Source organism: Odocoileus virginianus, chromosome 3, assembly GCF_023699985.2.
Source record: "Odocoileus virginianus isolate 20LAN1187 ecotype Illinois chromosome 3, Ovbor_1.2, whole genome shotgun sequence".
Classification (NCBI taxonomy): domain Eukaryota; kingdom Metazoa; phylum Chordata; class Mammalia; order Artiodactyla; family Cervidae; genus Odocoileus; species Odocoileus virginianus.
Window position 1 is genome coordinate 38,961,115 of NC_069676.1, and position 19,665 is coordinate 38,980,779.

Here is a 19,665-nt window from a genome sequence, read left to right on the forward strand (position 1 = left end):
TGGACTTCATAATCTATCCTCTTGATGTTATATTCCCACAGCCGTCTGGGTGAACTTCCTGCTGAGCACAATCCCTTTAGTGCATTCTTTCTCCCCTAGTGGAGACTCTCCAAAAGTTACTCTTATGATCACTGCTTCCACTCAACCAAAGTTGTGTGTATATATGTGTATATATATTTTACATATAAATATAAGTATATTATAAACACACACATGCACTGTAAGGTATAGTTCAAGACAAGGCAAGGAAAAAGAAGACGACCACAACAGAGACAGGTTACATTTATTTAGGCAAGGAGGGGCGACAGTCAGTCTAATGACCAGGTTGAGCACGTGCGGGATCAGGAAGGCTTCATATTTACAGGGGGTTTTACAAAAGCAATAAGAGAAGATTTAGTCAAAGGGATGAACAGGGATGGGGGGTCCTGGGCCGGGGGTGGAGGGTGCTGGGCTGAAGCAATCTGCCCAGAGTCTCAAGGTGGGACTTGAAGTTCAGTTTTGTCATCCCCGAAGTCAGATGATTTAGCAAGGGCCCTTGAGATCATTATCTTCTTTTTCCAGGTCCAAGGACTTTGAGGTCTTTATCTTCTTTCTAGACCCAAGGACTCCTTCATGCACGCGCGCACACACACACACACACACACACACACACACACACACACACACACATAAAATCCCAGTGTTATACTGGAATCTACCATTTGGATGGTTAGACTTTTTTCAGATGCTCCCTTACGTGTGGAAATATGAAATATGCCCAACTGCACACTTTTCAGATTTTATCCTGACCACAGAGAGAGGGGTCTGGGCAGATTTCCTTACTCTTTAGTCTTCTCAGTACATACTGAACTCTGTCTATTATCAGTTTCACAGGTAGATAAGAATCTTCCCAGCCACCTTTGTGTATGGTGCTATAACTTGCAACATCCGCAGACGTTCTTTTCTTTGTGAATGGATATCCAAATCATTTCTTAAAAGGGGGATAAGAGGAGGAATGCAATACAATTCCATGATACTGACTCACTGGAACCTCTAATTATTTTTTTTTAAATAACTTATATTAACTCAATAACTATTCTTACCTCTTTGAGCAGATAAATTGTAATTCAATTTTGATTTTTAGTTTTTTGCTCACTGTGTAGTCTGTCATCTTTTTAAAAGTATTACTGTTTGTTTTGAATTCTGCTATTTGTTTTAAATGCTTTTATCCAAAGACTAGTGATCCCTGACACTTTCTGGGAAAGTCTCTGGGTCAATTATTATTGGTAGAGTTCACTGAACTATGATCTCACTCTACATTGATCTGGGGTGCCAAATGTCAGTATTTCTAGATATTTTCTTTGAAATTATCTGCCTCTTCTGAAAGAAATCTTCCTGGGAGCTACTAGCATTTTCAGAACTAAAGCAGGAAAAGCAAACTGGGACTTCGCAAAACTGTGTATGGACTTTCAGCTTACATACCCATGCATCCGTATTTTTCCTTTCCAAAACAGAACTCCTTTTATTCAACATCTACATAAATGAAGTGTTAACGTTATGTCAGGTAAGGGAGGGGTAAATTTTCAACTTCATGAAATAAGTCTGAGGATCTTGGAACTGCTAGATTTTTATGCAGATTTTTAGCCAAGTTTCAGTTTTAGCTCTACCTGTAGTGTTGAGTTATACCTGGTTACTTTAACTTCAAACTATTGAGTGTTCTTTTAGCATGATTTAACTTATTTCTGAGCTGATTAGGTTGCTAGCTTAGCATTCTACATTTTAGATATAATAAGTCAAGTATTGATTATCCTTTTTCTTTCCAGACTGACAGACTTCAAAAACAAACTTATGATTACTAAAGTTGATAAGGAGGAGGGGGCATAAACTAGGAGTTTTGGATTAACATATATACAATTATGGTCAGTCATGTCCTACTCTTTGTGACTCCATGGGCTATAGCCAGGCTTCTCTCTCCATGGGATTTCCCAGGTAAGAATATTGGAGTGGGTTGCCATTTCCCTCTCCAGGGGATCTTTCCAACCCAAGGACCCTCATCAGCAGGCAGATCCTTAACCACTGAGTCACCAAGGAAGCCCCCATATGCACACCATGTGTATGCTAAGTCGCTTCAATCATGTCCACCTCTTTTTGACCCTATGGACTGTAGCTGCCAGGCTCCTCTGCCCATGGGATTCTCCAGGCAAGTATACTGGAGTGGGTTGCCATGTCCTTCTCTAAGGGATGTTCGCAATGCAGGAATCGAACCAGTGTCTCTTGTGGCTCCTGCATTGCAGGTGGATTCTTTACTGCTGAGCCAGCAGGAAAGCCCCATATGCACACTACTATATATAAAATAGATAATCAATGGGGACCTACTGTATATCACAGGGAACTCTACTCAATATCTGTAATAACCTATAAGGGAAAAGAATCTGAAAAAGAATGGATATGTGTATAACTGCTGTATACCTGAAACTAACACAGCATTGTAAATCAAATATACTCCAATATAAAATAAAATAAAATTTAAAAATATGATGTATCAGCTTGAGATTGAAAGTGGCAAATTGTAATAATTTAAAATTAATTAAAAAAACCAGTTGCCTACTTGCAAGATGTCAGATACTGTTCTTAAACATGGGGTAGACATGAAGGGAAAACTGTTTCCATTTTTCAAAACACATTTAATGACATTATTTGACTTTGATCTTCACAAAGTTCTGCCAAGTATTTTGAGAAGGAATTAGCCTCATGGAAGATAAATTTATAACCATATTTTCTGACTTCTGGTCTTGTGATTTTGTGCTAAAACTTGCTATTCTTTGATAGAGAATTTCCAAAAGCAGGGAAGCACGTGGCACAGTACAAACCTGGACCCTTGTTAATCCTGATAATGGCCTGGGGAAAACATATCCCTCCGGGAGTAACACGCAGATAAATCTATGTTCAGCTTCTGTGGTGTGCCATGTAGGCTGGTCTACCAAGGACCTGATGTTCCATACTGAGAGGCAGTCAGACCCTATCTGGGGTCTTTCTAAAGGTGAGGGATATGGGCATAACATTAGCTGAATCATTTCTTCCACATACTTATTTCATTTACACAATAAATTAAAATATATATTTATATAATATGAAAATTATAATAATGGATGATATAAAGTCTACTTGTTAAATAGCCCATTAAATCTTTTACTGAACACCAAGAAACATTCAGACATAAAAGGATGTTTGTCAATACTGAAAATATTTAGAGAAGGATTTGGTGTGGAGAAAAGAATTCAGAACTTTGTTGCCAAAAAAAAAAAAAAGACAGTACATCCCTGACAACTTAGACTACTATTCACTTCGAATGAAGTGGAGTCCTGCTAACAATTCTATTAACCAAGTGAAACCAAACACTTAAAACTTCAGATACTCAGTCAAGAAGATTTAAATGAGACAGGGTAATTGTAACAATGGAAAATTTCATGGCATTGAAAGCTTAACTCAAAGAACAGGTTGACATATATAATTATCCCAAACCAGAAGTATTTCCACTTTGTTCTTTTTTGTTGTTGTTGTTGCTTTCTATTTTTTTTTAAGTTGGGATTATGCTGAGAATAGATCTGATTAACAGAAGATGAGACGGTTGTATGGCATCACTGACTCAATGGACATGAGTTTGAGCAAGCTCTGGGAGTTGGTGATGGACAGGGAACCATGGAGTGCTGCAGTTCATGGGGTTGCAGAGTCGGACACGACTGAGCGACTGAACTGAACTGATGTCTAATTAAACCAGCATGACTATAATGATCTTGCCAAATATTTACCAAAGACTCAGTGATTGCTTCTTTCAAATATCCAAGACAATTAAAATTTAGGAAAATACTTAGAGTTTCTGTTCTACTGTATCATCTTGATTTGCATACTTAGGTAAAAATATATTTGTGGTGAATAAATATCTGTAGCATAAACTCGATTATCCCACTTTGCTTTATTAATGTTATTAGATTTTTATGTTCATTCAGTTATATTAGATTTTAGTCATTACATGACTAAGGACAAGGATCTTGACTTGCTCCCTGATACATCCCAAGTACCAAGAAATTTTCCTAATGCAAAATACAATTACTTTAAATGAAAAAATGTCATTTCATTTTAGAAGAATTCACACTTGAAAATACATATTTCAATGTTTATGCAATTCTTTTTTCTTTTTTCTGGAAAATCAGGTTTGAAGAGTTACAGTGAAAACTGAAAATCAAAGTGAATAGGTACCTTCTGCATGTTTGCACAGAATTGCCTGCCCAGGATAAGAGTGGAAGCAAAAGAAATATACTTAAATTCTTTCCAAATTCACCAGTTCAGATATCATTTCTACTGAAGCATTTTAGACCTGTGGCTCCTGCAAAGAAACATCATTTGTTTTTGCTAGGTTTGTCATAGATATCTGTCCCCCTTTGGAGCCAATAAGAGGTAGGTATCATAGGTAGGCATTTACTCAGATATAGAGATAGAAACTTGCATTTTTTCCATATTGACTGAAAACTTACATGTTAGAACAAGGCTTATGATTGTATATAAGAGCTGGCATTATCAAGAATTATCCTTTCCCTGAATTTCCATAGTGTTTACCTACAATGGGCAGTGGTTTTAATCAGTAGCCAATAACCTCAGGAAGATAAAATGAGGAAACAGGTTAGAACATAGTTAAGTCCATGTCTTTGGACTTCATCTACAGTTCAACTAATAGAACTGATAAAGCTGCAACAGAGAGCTGTTTCCTTGTATCCCTGGAAATATTGAGAAAATTTATATGAGACAAAAATGAATATAGAGTTGAAGGAAGTCAGGACTCGCTGTAAATAATGGTCCTTTGTAATCTGAAAGATTATAACAATCTTTATATTTCAGTATATTTAACAACAAGATAGCAACATATGCAGTGCATGTCTTCAATGCTCTCAGTCTTAAGACAGAGAACTTGTCCAGTGCTATTTTAATTGAAAATAAATGTTTTTATAAATGCATAATTATAATCCAAAAATTATATAATTATGTTTACTATCATGTTTGCTTTAAATACAGTGAAAATTAGGCTAAAAGGATTAAAGGTTATACATACTGGCCGTTTTCAAATTCATAAGTTAATACTATCTTCTCATTCTGGAGCCTGTTCTGTTTCCACAATTGCCAAATTAACGAGTTCTTTATTTTGAGTGAAGGGAGAGTCTAAACATTTCCATAACATTATTAGGTGCCAGGTACTGTTATGAGAGCTTTACACAAAATCCTCCCAATAGCCTTGAGGGCAGGGGCTGCTCTGATGTACTTTTGGCCAGTTACAAATTTGAAGAGGGACTTTCCCACTATGGCTAATAAATGGCAGGTCTTGGATTTTCACCCAAGGCAATTAGGTACAGGTTTTACATAATGATCAGGAAAAAAAGGTAAACTGACACGGTTTGAAGTGATTATAGAAAACTGGGAAATTTAAACTATCAAACCAGAGTTGTTTATACAAATGCATAAATCTATCACTTATGGGAATTATTTTGTATATATTTCTTCTCTCTTTGATAAAATGTTATTTTACTTTTCTAATAAGTTACATGTTTACAAGTTCACATTTTCTGATTATTTTGATGTATGTATGTTAGTGAGTCCCTTCAAATTTAACATGCAAAGACTAAAGTGCACATTTTAAGGCCAGAAGCACATACTTCAGGTGACATCTTGCAGTATGGAAGCTTAAAAGTCAGAAGGAAGAAGATGAATTCTGTTTTAGAATGCAGGATCCAATTTAAGCAGGATTCTGGTGTAAATTTGATACATCTTAGTGACCCTACCAATACTGAAAGACTGAGAAATGGAAAATTATAGGTATTTATTGCCCAAGTTGTGAATAGGAGGCTTGTTCTTTAACTTGAAGTTAAATTATTTTTGCACACGTAATCTATGATGTAGGAAAATGGAAAATATAGTGAAAATAAACTGATGTTCTTGAGATTCGACCATCAGTGAAACTTTTACTTCATAATTGTGTGTGTATTTATGTGTGTGTGTGTGTGTGTGTGTGTGTGTGTGTACATATATACATACACATACTTAAAGTAAGTAAAGTAGCTCAGTCATGTCTGACTCTTTGCGACCCCATGGACTGTAGCCTACCAGACTCCTCTGTCCATGGGATTTTCCAGGCAAGAGTACTGGAGTGGGTTGCCATTTCCTTCTCCAGGGGATCTTCCTGACCCAGGGATCGAACCCGGGGGCTCCAGTGTTGCAGACAGACACTTTACCATCTGCACCACCATATGCACACTAAAATATATGTATATATGTTTTTGTATATAGCTCTTTACCACAGGTATACTAGTGATACATATATCCTTATCACATATGTATTATAAATTATATGTGTAAAACATTTTTTTATCAAGGAGGAAAAATATATACACAATAGCATCTGTTCTTGGACACATACAAAAATTTTATATGTATTATGATAAGATATTTATATTATATATAAAGAATATAGGGGATTTCTAACTGCTGGATTTTTCACTTAAGAATGCAGTGAAACTGTCATACCATAATGATTTTCAGTCTACCTCATATCCTAAAGGATGCTTGGAATCTTGTTACTAATTCCAAAATCTAAATAATTTGTAAGTGTCCAATAGCAGATGCTTAAGCTGCCTCTGTTTTCTTAGTAATACAAAAAATACCAAGATGAATATTTATATAAAATTGCTTACTTATTTCTTAATTTCTATACAAAATTTTCTAGGAGTAGAAAATATATGTTATTTTTAAAGTCCAGATATTGGTTTGCTGCTCTAACAGAAATTATGCCTACTTCCATTCTCACCAGCAATATATGACAGTACTCTCTAGATACTCAGTGTTGATACAATCTAACTCTAAAACAGAGGTTCAATTTGAGTAAGACTGGCAGTTTCAACCCCACTTCTCTAGCCTGAGTCCTGTGCAACAGAGGAGAATGCAACCAGTGCCCTCCAACATCAGTCTTGTTGAGGAAGCTTCTTTCAGCCTGTACAAACAAGAAGATTTAGAGCAGGTAAATCTTATGCTCCAACTTTTTCACTTTGAGCATGCAGTGCACAGCTGAGTACAATCAGATTAACAGCTTCACATTTCATCACATCTCATAGCCTCAGAGTTAAAGGAATATGGCACAAAAGATTCAGTGACTCATCATACATATTCAGGGGAGAAAGTGGTGGGATTTGTTCTTCTAAAATCACCCAGGAAAATACAGAGGGGACAACCTGGCTGGAAAAGAATTTTGGGAACACATTTAGTTTTCAAATGACATTCTTTAATAATAAGTCCGATCCAGCTCCAGCAGGGAATAATTGTATTGGAAACATCTGGTCTGATGTAACCGTTTATCCTCGATTCACAAATCAGTGAACTTTCAAAGTACCAGTGCCTGGAGGGAGGCTTTGCTTTAAAACAATGATGTACTGTGTTTCAACAAAAATTGCATGTAACTGTAAAATATAGAAGTCTAATCTCAGAGTTCACATTTGACAGAGTCTTTTGAAAAATGCAATTTAAAATGTTATGTCTGCTCCCCATTTGGGAGCACCTGTGTGTAGGAAAATATAGTAGAAGAAGATAACTATAATTTTAAAATACTTGCAAATTTGTGGTTTTAGATTTGTATATCACTGATGGGATAGTTCTGAAAACATTTCAGTTTATTTCACAAGGATTTAAAATGGATTCACGCGCATGTGTTTGTGCTCAGTCGCTCAGTCGTGTCCACCTCTTTGCAACTCTATAGATTGTAGGCCACCAGGCTTCTCTGTCCATGGGATTCTCCAAGCAAAAATATTGGAGTGGGTTGCAATTTCCTACTCCAAAGTGGGTTCATAACTTTATGCAATATTTTGAAATGGCTCTGTTGTTTATTCTTTACTCAACTTCATGTAATAGTCTTGTCCTCAGGGGTTTTTTATCCTTAAGTGAACTCTGCTACTTTCCTCTGATACACATTAGTAGAAGATTTAATTCAATTCTGTATTCCAAAGGAAATCTGGGACAATCTTTACTGAGCTGTATTTGTAATGGTGGTTATACTGATGACAGCCTGACAGCAGGACTTTTGGATAGGACATTGCTAGGTCTGCTTGGAGTTAAGAAGCTGTCATTGGCTGTGTATGCTCAGCAGTGAGATTTGTGATTTGTGAATCTGATGTTTACAGGATCTTTCTCAGCATCCATTTGGTGAAGACTTTTTCCCCCCTGGACATCATTAGAAAGCCACAGGTATGTGATGACTAGAGATTGCCCAGGAATTAGAGAGAATTTTGAATATCTGGAAATATTTAACATTGTATGTTACTTTGTAATTTGTTGACAAGTTTTGACCAGAAATTCAAGTTTTCCATGATTGTGACTATGGCCTTGCAGATGGTACTATTCTGACTTTTTTTTAGCTGGTTGAAGTTACTGATGATTCAAAGGATACTATGGATTTAGGGGCCAGCTGAGTGTAGCTGTGGAGTGTATGGAAAACAAGGCTTTAGATTTGAGCCAGGACCCAGCTCCACTACTTATTCTTTATGCCTCACTTTCTCCAACCATAAGACGGTAATAATTACAGTAATTTCCTCCATAGAGGTGCTGTGAAGAGGAACTACATCAAACACTAGAGCATGCAAAAAGATGTCTGGCATAGAGTAAGTACTGCATGGATGCTGGGTATTTTATTATTAGCAATATGACTCCTTCATGTTATACTTATGTTTAAAATCTGGTAAAGTTATTTATGATATATTAATTTCTTGTGGTTACTATTCAAATAGAGCAAATTCAGTGCCTTAAAGTAACACAAATTTATTATCTTATTATCTTTAGTCCTGAAGACTTCAACTCCAAAACTGGTCATGCTGGGCTAAAATTAAGATGTCAGGAGGGCTATACTTCTTTCCTAAAGTGTTTGAGGAGATTCCATTTTCAGATTCTAGAGACCACCCAATTCAATGCCTCATAGTCCCCTTCATTTTCAAAACCAGCATTTGTATTCCTTGGACCTTTGTTCATAATGTCACATCTCATCTTCTTATCCCTGCCTCCTCTTTCCTGTCTCCCTCTTATAAGGACCCTGGAATATAGACTGAGCACAATGGGACATTCCAGAGTAATCTCATCTCATCATCTGTAACTGAATCACATTGCAAAGTCTCTTTTGCCAAGTAGGGAAGATATTTATAGGCTGGGGATTAGGATAGAGGGTTCTTTGAGTTGCGGTGGGAAAATTATTCTGCCTTGCAAGATAGGTTTTGTTTAACACCAAATTAATCTATGGGGCTTCCCAGGTGGCACTAGTGGTAAAGAACTCACTGGCCAATGCAAGAGACATAGGAGACACAGGTTCAATCCCTGGGTTGGGATGATCCCCTAGAGAAGGGCATGGCAAAACCCTCTAGTATTCTTGCCTGGAGAATCGCAAGGACAGAGGAGCCTGGTGGGCTACAATTCATAAGGTCACAAAGAGTCAGACACAACTGAAGTGACTTAGCATGCATGTGCACAAGTTAATCTATTACAGACTTACTATTTTAATAAGATATCAAATTATACAGTAGCATTTACTGCACAACTTTTCTGATACTAGATGGAAACTTGTTGCTAAGAATAACACATAGTGATTTTCTGTGCTTTTACCTGTGGAACACAAGGTGAGTTCAAACTATATTAACTTCCACAAAACAATCACTGTATAAATAATAACATCTGAAGTTAAATTTATCTTTTACTTAATAATTGATACATAATGAATGAATAGTTGTCACAAAAAATCAGATTCAAATGAAAGTTAAAGATGTGAGTTTCATTTTCTAAAAGAATGATGCTTTTAACTCACAGTGATTGTTTCAAATTTGTATAAATAAAACTTCATTAAGATGTAATATTTGTATTGATCTTGGATCATAATGTAGTTCTGTTTCTTATTACTTTTTTTTTTTTTTTTAATTTTTATTAGTTGGAGGCTAATTACTTTACATCATTACAGTAGTTTTTGTTATACATTGATATGAATTAGCCATGGATTTACATGTATTCCCCATCCCAGTCCTCCCTCCCACCTCCCTCTCCACCCGATCCCTCTGGGTCTTCCCAGTGCACCAGGCCCGAGCACTTGTCTCATGTACCCAACCTGAGCTGGTTATCCGTTTCACCCTAGATAATACACATGTTTCAATGCTGTTCTCCTGAAACATCCCACCCTTGCCTTCTCCCAGAGTCCACAAGTCTGTGTCCAAAGCTGGAAATAGAACTGCCATATGACCCAGCAATCCCATTTCTGGGCATACACACCAAGGAAACCAGATCTGAAAGAGCCACATGCACCCCAATGTTCATCGCAGCACTGTTTATAATAGCCAGGACATGGAAGCAACCCAGATGCCCATCAGCAGACGAATGGATGAGGAAGCTGTGGTACATATACACCATGGAATATTACTCAGCCATTAAAAAGAATTCATTTGAATCACTTCTAATGAGATGGATGAAACTGGAGCCCATTATACAGAGCGAAGTAAGCCAGAAAGATAAAGACCATTACAGTATACTAACACATATATATGGACTTTAGAAAGATGGTAACGATAACCCTATATGCAAAACAGAAAAAGAGACTCAGATGTACTTTTTTTTTTAATTAGTGTGATTGAATCCAATTTTATGATGTTATTTTAGATTGAAGATAAACAGAAAGACCTGGACTATAATTTCATTTGGCATATTTTATAGAACATACTAGGGTGAATTTTAAAGAAATTCTACTAACAATGAATCACATTAATAGACCAAAATTGCATTTTAAGGAGTGCATATGCTAAATATTCATTCGTTTAAATATTCAACAAAATTACCAAATGCTAGACATTATTTTATATTTTGAAAGTGCACAGTAAGCAAAATAAGCAAATATCCATGCTCATATTGATCTTACTGTCTAGTGGACAGGACAGAAACCCAAAATAAAGTGATTATGTATGACAGATTGTGTTAAGGACAATGAAAAATAGAAGTCATCAAGTCTTACAGAATAGATCCTTCTGAGAAGTGGATTTTGAGGAAAGACCTGAGGAGATGACCACATACAGTTATGAGGGTGAGAAACAAGCCTGGGTTAGGGCAAAAGCAAAGGACTTGGGCTGGGAAACCCCCACGAAGTGAGACAAAGGATCAGCAAGGAGATCATAAGAGCTGTAGAACCAGAGCAAATGCATCGGAGGCAGAAGAAAATGACTTCAGAGGGTGAAACTGTCACAACACAATGGGCCTTAAAGTGGCATGTGAAGCTCCACAACAGAGTTTTGAGGAAACAGTTACCTGGTCTGATGTAGATTTCTCAAAATTACGGTGCTCTACTGAGATCAGAATAAAAACTTACAAGAAAGAACAAGTAGATGATGGCAAAGCTACTGAAAAAACTTAGAATTAACATTTTACTCATGATGCCCAAACAAGTTTTTCTAACATTTTGTGATATTGTGGTGTGTAATAAGAAATATATTTGGTCTTTGTCTGAATTCCTTAGCAGAGATCTTAAATTCCTCAGAATTTCCTAAATGAAATGAGGCTTTCTCAGGTATCTTATTCATAAGGAACTCCTTCTAGCAGCACCTGAATTTATGTTAATGAGGTTACTTATGGAAAGCCCTAAGGATGGGAGCTGGTTACCAGGAAACTAACCATACCTTCAATGGTGTGGAACTTCTAAATGCCTACCTCTTAGATCTCCAAGGGGACAAAAAGTGTAGAGATTTTATTAATCACCAGTGACTAATGGAGGCAGTCTTCCACAGTGGCTCAGTGGTAAAGATTTCACCTGCAATGCTGCAGACACAGGTTCAATCCCTGGGTCAGGAGAATCCCCTGGAGGAGGGCATGGCAACTCACTCCACTATTCTTGCCTAGAGAATCCCATGGATAGAGGAGCCTGGCAGCCTTCAGTCCATCGTGGCACAAAGAGACACTACCGAAGCAACTTAGCATGCAAGCACAAATAATGGAATCTTCCTACATATTCCCCTGTATATCTTCCACTTCTGTTGTTCCTGAGTTATACACTAGTCAGTTAAGTAATATGTTTTCCTGAGTTCTATGAAATACTCTAGAAAATTTAATTGCACTCTTGGAAAGAGTCATGGGAAACTCCAATATACAGCCAGGAGATTAGCAACACAGGTGATGACATGTACTAGCAATTGATTTCTGAAGTGAGGCCAGTCTTAGGGGACTGAAACTATGGGATATTGGGGTCTATCTAGGCAGATAGTGTGAGGACTGAATTAAGTTGTAATATGCCAGTCTAGCATCTGGAAATGTGCTGGTTGCTTCAAAAGTGGGAAAACCCCACACATTTGGTTTTCTGAAGTGTCAGAAAGTGTTGATGAGAGTAGACACACAAGAGGTGTCTTCTCCTTTACATCCTTCACTTCATCAGCTATTCATTCTGCCTATCTTTGGCTATCCAAATAACCAATTTTATTAAATTAAGCCTACTATTGGCTGGACAAGATTCTGAAGGCCACCAATGCAGAATAAGCAGGGCAGATAGTGATATTTAAAACTCCAATCAAGATATAGCAAACACCAGCTTTATTATGCAATTTGCATTACCTATGTATTGCAGCACAATATAAAAAGGATTGTGCTCCAAAAAGAAAAAAATAGATCTATAGTTCCTAATTTATAATGTCTCTTTGTCTGCTTGTTTTTCTCTAGCTTTATGACTTGGAAAATCTTATCTGAACCAGTAACCTCTGAGATATCTCCATTGTGAGTTTCTTTTTTTCTGTCACATTTGTGGCTCCCTTTTCCCTGGAGCTGTCAACAGAAATGTCAATGAAGAACAGAACTGCTTCCTCTGACTTTATCCTCCTGGGACTTCTGCTAAACAGTAAATTTACAGGGATTGTCTTTGCAGTTATTTTGGCTATTTTTGTGGTGGCTGTAACTGCAAATCTGGTCATGATATTCTTGATTCACATGGACTCCCACCTCCACACCCCCATGTACTTTCTGCTCAGCCAACTATCCATCATGGACACCCTTTTCATTTGTACTACTGTCCCAAAGCTCCTGGTGGACATGGTTTCCATACAGAAGACCATTTCCTTTGTGTCCTGTGGCATCCAGATCTTTCTGTACTTAACCATGATTGGATCAGAGTTCTTCCTGTTGGGCCTCATGGCCTATGACCGCTATGTGGCTGTCTGCAACCCTCTTAGGTACCCCGTGTTGATGAACCGCAGAGTGTGTCTTCTTCTGGCTGCTGGTGCCTGGTTTGGTGGATCCCTGGATGGCTTTCTGCTCACCCCTATCACCATGAACGTCCCATACTGTGGATCCCGCATCATCGATCATTTCTTCTGTGAGATCCCTGCTGTTCTCAAATTGGCCTGTGCTGATACATCCTTGTATGAAACCTTAATGTACATCTGCTGTGTGCTCATGTTGCTCATCCCCATCTCTATTATCTCAACCTCCTACTCCCTCATTTTGTTAACTGTCCACCGCATGCGCTCTGCTGAGGGCCGGAAAAAGGCCTTTACCACTTGTTCTTCCCACTTGACTGTAGTCAGCATTTTCTATGGGGCTGCCTTCTACACGTATGTGCTGCCCAAGTCATTTCACACCCCTGAGCAAGACAAGGTAGTATCAGCCTTCTATACCATTGTCACACCCATGCTCAATCCTCTCATCTACAGCCTCAGAAACAAGGATGTCATGGGGGCATTTAAAAAGATATTTTCACAATGCTTATCCACATAGAAAGTATTCACAAGTGACGCTTAAAGATTCAATAATCTGGGAATAGTTTTCCCAGTAATAACCTCAGTGTGTTTTGTTTCACAAGAGACTATCTGCAGCTATTAAATATTTTTTTAAGAGGTGACAGTTAAAGAGGATTTACCTAGCCTGGTTTCTTCCTCTTAGATGAAAGGAACCCCAAATATTTCATTAGTTATTCAGAGTCAATTTAGCTAATTGTCAAAGCTATGTATTATTAATAAGTAAGGTAAAAGTTCCTCTGAACCTAGCAGTTATCTCTAGGGGGAAAAAAGGAGAAAAAGAAAGAGTAGATATTAGAATTCAAATGGACAAAGAAACAAACAAACAAAAAATTCCAAAACTTTACAACCTTGTTTCCAAATCTTCTGTGCTTATCACTGTGTCAATAAAAAAAAAAAAAAAAAAAAAAACCAATTCCCAAATGACAAAAAAGACAAACCACAATTTAATCCTGCCTTTAATTATTAGATTTGCCTAAATGGATTATAAACTCTATAATCACATTTATATGAGCTGAAAAAAGTGGAATATGTTTTTAGAAGGATCACTCTATCTGTAGTTTTGAGAAGAGAAGAGGGACTGGTTGAATACAGGAAGACAGCTTGTATTGTGCTGCGCTAAGTTGCTTCAGTCATGTCCAACCTTTTGTGACCCTATGGACTGTAACCTGCCAGGCTCCTCTGTCCATGAGATTCTCTAGGCAAGAATACTGGAGTGGGTTACCATGACCTGCTCCAGGGGAGCTTCCTGGACCAGGGATTGAACAAGTGTCTTTTATGTCTCTTGCAGTGGCAGGTAGCTTCTTTACCACTAGCACCATGGCCAGATACAGGAAGAAAACTTAGGAGACTTCAAATGAGAGACAAAGTTGGGATTGAATAGGGAAGTGACAAAATGGATTAAGCTCCTGAAAAGAAATATTGTTAGGAAAGAATGTGAAATAAAAGATAATATTTTTGTTTCAAGTGAAAGAAAAATGGAATTTCTATTTACTGAGTCTTGAAAACTTATAGATTGGCAACTTTCAACAGAAGAAATCAAGAATTCAGTTGTTGAGACTCTTCTGGAATGTCTATTAGATATGTGAATCACTTGGGGTTCATATTAGAGTTTTGGAGTTAGATTTATATCTGGTATTATTCAGAGTAGCAAAGATATTTGCAGACATAAAATGAATTGAAACCACTATGGTAAGAGTAAAAGTGTGAGCCGGATCTAAAGCATCTGTGCTCAGCAGGAAGCAAATGAGAAAAGAGATAGGGATTAATGGAATAAGAAGTAATATCTCAGGTACAGATGAAGAAATGATTCAGAGATGCAGCAAGTGCAGTCTCTTGTTGAATTACAAGAACTGAGAATTGACCATTGGGTTTGGCAACATAGAAATCACTTGTGAACTTAATAATAGCAATGTCAGTGAATTTGTGCTCAGAGAAGTCTGAGTAAATTAGAGAGACATAAAGAGGGCAAGAGGAGTAGAGTAGAGTATAAATGTGGCTTTTTTCTTTTTTCTTTTTTTTTTTTTTTTTTGAGAGGAAATCAGGGAAATAGAGAAGTAGCTAGAAGGATTTATGGGATCAATGTGTTTTGTTGATTGAGTGATATTATAGATATGTTTAAGGAAACAATTCTATACAAAGTTTAAATAGATGATGGACAAAAAATAAAGAAAAACTTTCTCCCAGAGGGATGCTTTTTGAGAGTGACACAGAGCATAGAAAGCAGTTTAAAACTGGAGAGGTTGATCTTTGCTGTTAGCATTACCAGTTAAATGTCTGATCATGTGATACAAGTAATTTCTCTTCTGACAGCTTCTATTTTCTCAGTGTATTTAAAATCAAAGAGGTTTTGTCTGAGGCAGTATAAGGAGGATTTTTAAAAATTTGAGAAAGCATTTTTGGAAAACAGGCCAATAAATGAACAACACAAAGATATTAAGATTGTAAGGTAGTCTTATGACTCCCAGCTAGGATTGATTCATTAATTTATCACTGGCACTATTGTAAGAAAGTCCAGTAAATGTACCCAACATGAAGCATAGCAAATGGTAAGTGTGCAGTGTATTACCTATAATTAATAACGGCCACAAAAATGACAATGATAAGAGTGATAGGAAAAAAACTATTACCATCGTTCCAACAAACTTAGCATGTTCTATATAGATAAAATATGTTGTATTCATTTATGTTTTTCAATGCCTCAAGTTAGCAGCATATAATAGTTGTCCTTAGTTTGTTTTAATGAGTTGTTCTCTTTGTACAATTAAATCTTATATAACCAATATGCTTGTTTATGTGGAGTTTATATTAAAACCTGGTGTGATTTGGAATCATTAACTAACATCCTGTCCCTTCAACATGATAATTATTTGTATTTTGGAGTTAATAGCATACACAGACATATCCATGCTTTAATCTGGTCCTTGTGATGGCTTCTCTGATAACAAGTGGATTCTCACTTAGTGCAAAATACTGTTTCTATCATAAGCTCTAAGTTTTTTGCAGGACATTTCATCCTATACAAAAGATTAAGACTTTTGGTCTGCCTCCTAAGATCCTTAATATTTGCATGCTCAGTCACTTCAGTCATGTGTCTTTGTGACCCTGTGGACTGTAGCCCACCAGGTTCCTTTGTCCTTGGGATTGTCCAGGCAAGAATACTGGAGTGGACTGCCATGCCCTCCTCTAGAAGATCTTCCCACCCCAGGGATCCAACCTGTGTCTCCTGTGACTCTTGCATTGCAGGTGGATTCTTTACCCTCCTGCCTAAAATGTCCATTGTGATATCTGGTCCATGACAAAAAGTTCTTGAATTTGAGTTCTGTCTAAAACATCCATTGAGACATTTGATGCATGATTTGCTGAATAATACAACATTTCAGTTTGTTAAAAATTTTTATTTATATGCTGGAGAGGGTGTGGAGAAAAAGGAGCCCTCTTACACTGTTGGTGGGAATGCAAACCAGTACAGCCACTATGGAGAACAGTGTGAAGATTAGTTAAAAAAAAAAAACTGGAAATAGAACTGCCATATGACCCAGCAATCCCACTGCTGGACATACATACTGAGGAAACCAGAATTGAAAGAGACACATGTACCCCAGTGTTCATTGCAGCACTGTTTATAATAGCCAGGACATGGAAGCAACCTAGATGTCCATCACCAGACGAATGGATAAGAAAACTGTGGTACATATACAGAATGGAATATTGCTCAGCCATTAAAAAGAATACATTTGAATCAGTTCTAATGAGGTGGATGAAACTGGAGCCTATTATACCGAGTGAAGTAAGCCAGAAAGAAAAACACCAATGCAGTATACTAATGCATGTATATGGAATTTAGAAAGATGGTAACAATAACCCTATATGTGAGACAGCAAAAGAGACACAGATGTATAGGACAGTCTTTTGGACTCTGTGGGAGAGGGTGAGGGTGGGATGTTATGGGACAATGGCATTGAAACATGTAAATTATTATATGTGAAACAGATCACCAGTCCAGGTTCAATGCATGAGACAGGGTGCTTGGGGCTGGTGCATTGGGATGACCCAGAGGGATGGGATGGGGAGGGAGGTGGGGGGGGGGGTGTTCAGGATAGGGAACACATGTACACCCATGGTGTATGTCTTACCAGTTCAGTTTATTTCAGTCACTCAGTCCTGTGAAACTCTGCAACCCCATGGACTGCAACATGCCAGGCCTCCCTGTCCATCACCAACTCCCAGAGTTTACTAAAACTCATGTTCATTGAGTTGGTGATGCCATCCAACCATCTCATCCTCTGTCTTCCCCTTCTCCTCCTGCCCTCAATCTTTCCCATCATCAGGGTCTTTTCAAATGAGTCAGCTCTTTGCATCAGATGGCCGAAGTATTGGAGTTTCAGCTTCAACCCCAGTCCTTCCGATGAATATTCAGGACTGATTTCCTTTAGAATGGACTGGTTTGATCTCCTTACAGTTTAAGTGTCTCTCAAGGGTCTTCTCCAATGTCACAGTTCAAAAGTGTCAATTCTTTGGCTCTCAACTTTCTTTATAATAGTCCAACTCTCACATCCATACGTGACTACTGGAAAAACCATAGCCATGACTAGATGGACCTTTGTTGGCAAAGTAGTGTCTCTGCTTTTTAATATGCTGTCTAGGTTGGTCATAACTTTTCTTCCAAGGAGTAAGCTGCAGTCAATTTCATGGCTGCAGTCACCACCTGCAGTTATTTTGGAGCCCAAAAAAATAAAATCTGTCACTGTTTCCCCATCTATTTGCCATGAAGTGATGGGACCAGATGCCATGATCTTAGTTTTCTAAATGCTGAGTTTTAAGCCAACGTTGGGTCTACTGTTGGGCGCGGTTATACTTCCCACTTATTGATTGTTTCATCTGAGGTGTTCCAGCACTTGGAGCCTGCAGGCTGTTGGATGGGACCAGGTCTCAGTACTAAAATAGCTATCTCCAGGATAGTTTATATCAATCAATATGCCCTGGGCCCTCTGTTACCAGTTTTCTTGCCTCCACACTGAGCCACAACCAATCCCCATCTCACTAGGAGGTATTCCAAGACCCACAGATAGGTATAGCCAAGTAATGTAGTCCCTGTTTTGTGCTGGGTCCTAGTACACATGAAACCTTGTGTGTATCCTTTAAGAGTGGTGTCTCTGTTTCCTCCATCCCTGTGGAGCTCTTGCACTCAAGCCTTATCAACCTTCAAAGTCAAATGATCTGAGAGCTCCTCCTCCCAATGGCAGTCCCTCAAGCTGATATGGAGCTCAGAATTCTCATTCCTGTAGGAGAAACTCTATGATACAATTATTTTTCAGTTGTGGGTCACCCACCTGGTGGGTATAGGATTTGATTATATCACAGAAGCATCCCCCTCACCTGCACCTTCTCACTGTGGCTTCTTCTTTGACTGTGGACATAGAGTATATTTTTTGGTGTGTCCTGTCTTTTTGTTGATGGTTCTTCAGTTAGTTATTATTTTGTGGTTTTCATGAGAGGCAGCGAGCTCTAATCCTTCTACTCTGACATTTTTTTCTGGAATTGAGAGACTGTTTTTAATTTGGATACTTACTGCCTCTCCTCAGCATAAGCTGGTCATTATCCCCTAGATATGGGATGTTTAGTGGGGCAGCGTACATGCTCCCAGTACTATAAGGGCAGCAATTGGTACATGCCCGTGAGATATCCAGTGGCATTGGAAGCCTGCGTGCCCCTGGGACAGTGAGGGCAGCAACTGGCAGCTGCTCCTGGGTCTCTCAAGAGTGGTGGAAGTCCACACACTCCTGGGCCAGTTAAAGTAGTGCCTAGTGGGTCTCACAATAGCAGTGGCCTGCACAATCCCAGGACAGTGGGGGCAGTTCTTGGCATCTGCTAACCACTCTTCTGTTCTCCTTGGATGGCAGGCGAACAGTGACTAACCCCTGTTCCTGGTTCTCTTAGCAGCAGGAGTGGCTTGAGTAGTCCCGGGACAGTGGGGACAGCAACTGATGACTACTCACCACCTGTACTTGCTCCCCAGATGATGGGGGCAGCAGCTGGCACCTGTTCCCGGTTCTCCTTGTGGTGGAAGTGGCCCATGCCCACCTGTGAAGCCCACAATGGCAGTGACAGCTAACACCTCTCCTGGAGTTCATGTAGGTGATGCCCTGTTGCCTGAGAACATGCGCACTGGGAAAGAAGCTCCTAGGCAATAGAACCCCTCTCCTCACACACTCCTTAAAATGGTACCTTGCCTCTCTGTCCAGTGAAGTTTTTTCCAAGTGCAGCTTCAATTGCCACACTCCAGCCTCTTCAGGCTGTCTCTGCACAGCCAACACTGGTCTTCTTCCTGGATCTGAGCTTTAAAGCATGAGCTTTAGCACCC

General features: G+C 38.5%; 1 protein-coding gene and 1 long non-coding RNA gene across 3 annotated transcripts; both read left to right on the forward strand.

Annotated features, from left to right (window-relative positions):
• Positions 1 to 1,371: 1,371 nt before the first annotated feature.
• Positions 1,372 to 19,427, forward strand: LOC139032346 (uncharacterized). Of its 2 annotated transcripts, none has more exons than XR_011484852.1 (5): positions 1,372 to 1,543; positions 4,191 to 4,434; positions 6,937 to 7,039; positions 8,193 to 8,256; positions 19,242 to 19,427. It is a non-coding gene; the product is annotated as an uncharacterized lncRNA (long non-coding RNA). The 2 variants fall into 2 exon arrangements; XR_011484855.1 differs by lacking the exon at positions 19,242 to 19,427 and adding an exon at positions 8,609 to 8,671.
• LOC110141604 (olfactory receptor 2T11) lies at positions 12,646 to 14,129 on the forward strand. Its single transcript, XM_020900550.2, has one exon. The coding sequence runs from the start codon at positions 12,847 to 12,849 to the stop codon at positions 13,780 to 13,782; it is 936 nt and encodes a 311-aa protein (XP_020756209.2). The 5' UTR covers positions 12,646 to 12,846; the 3' UTR covers positions 13,783 to 14,129.
• Positions 19,428 to 19,665: the final 238 nt, after the last annotated feature.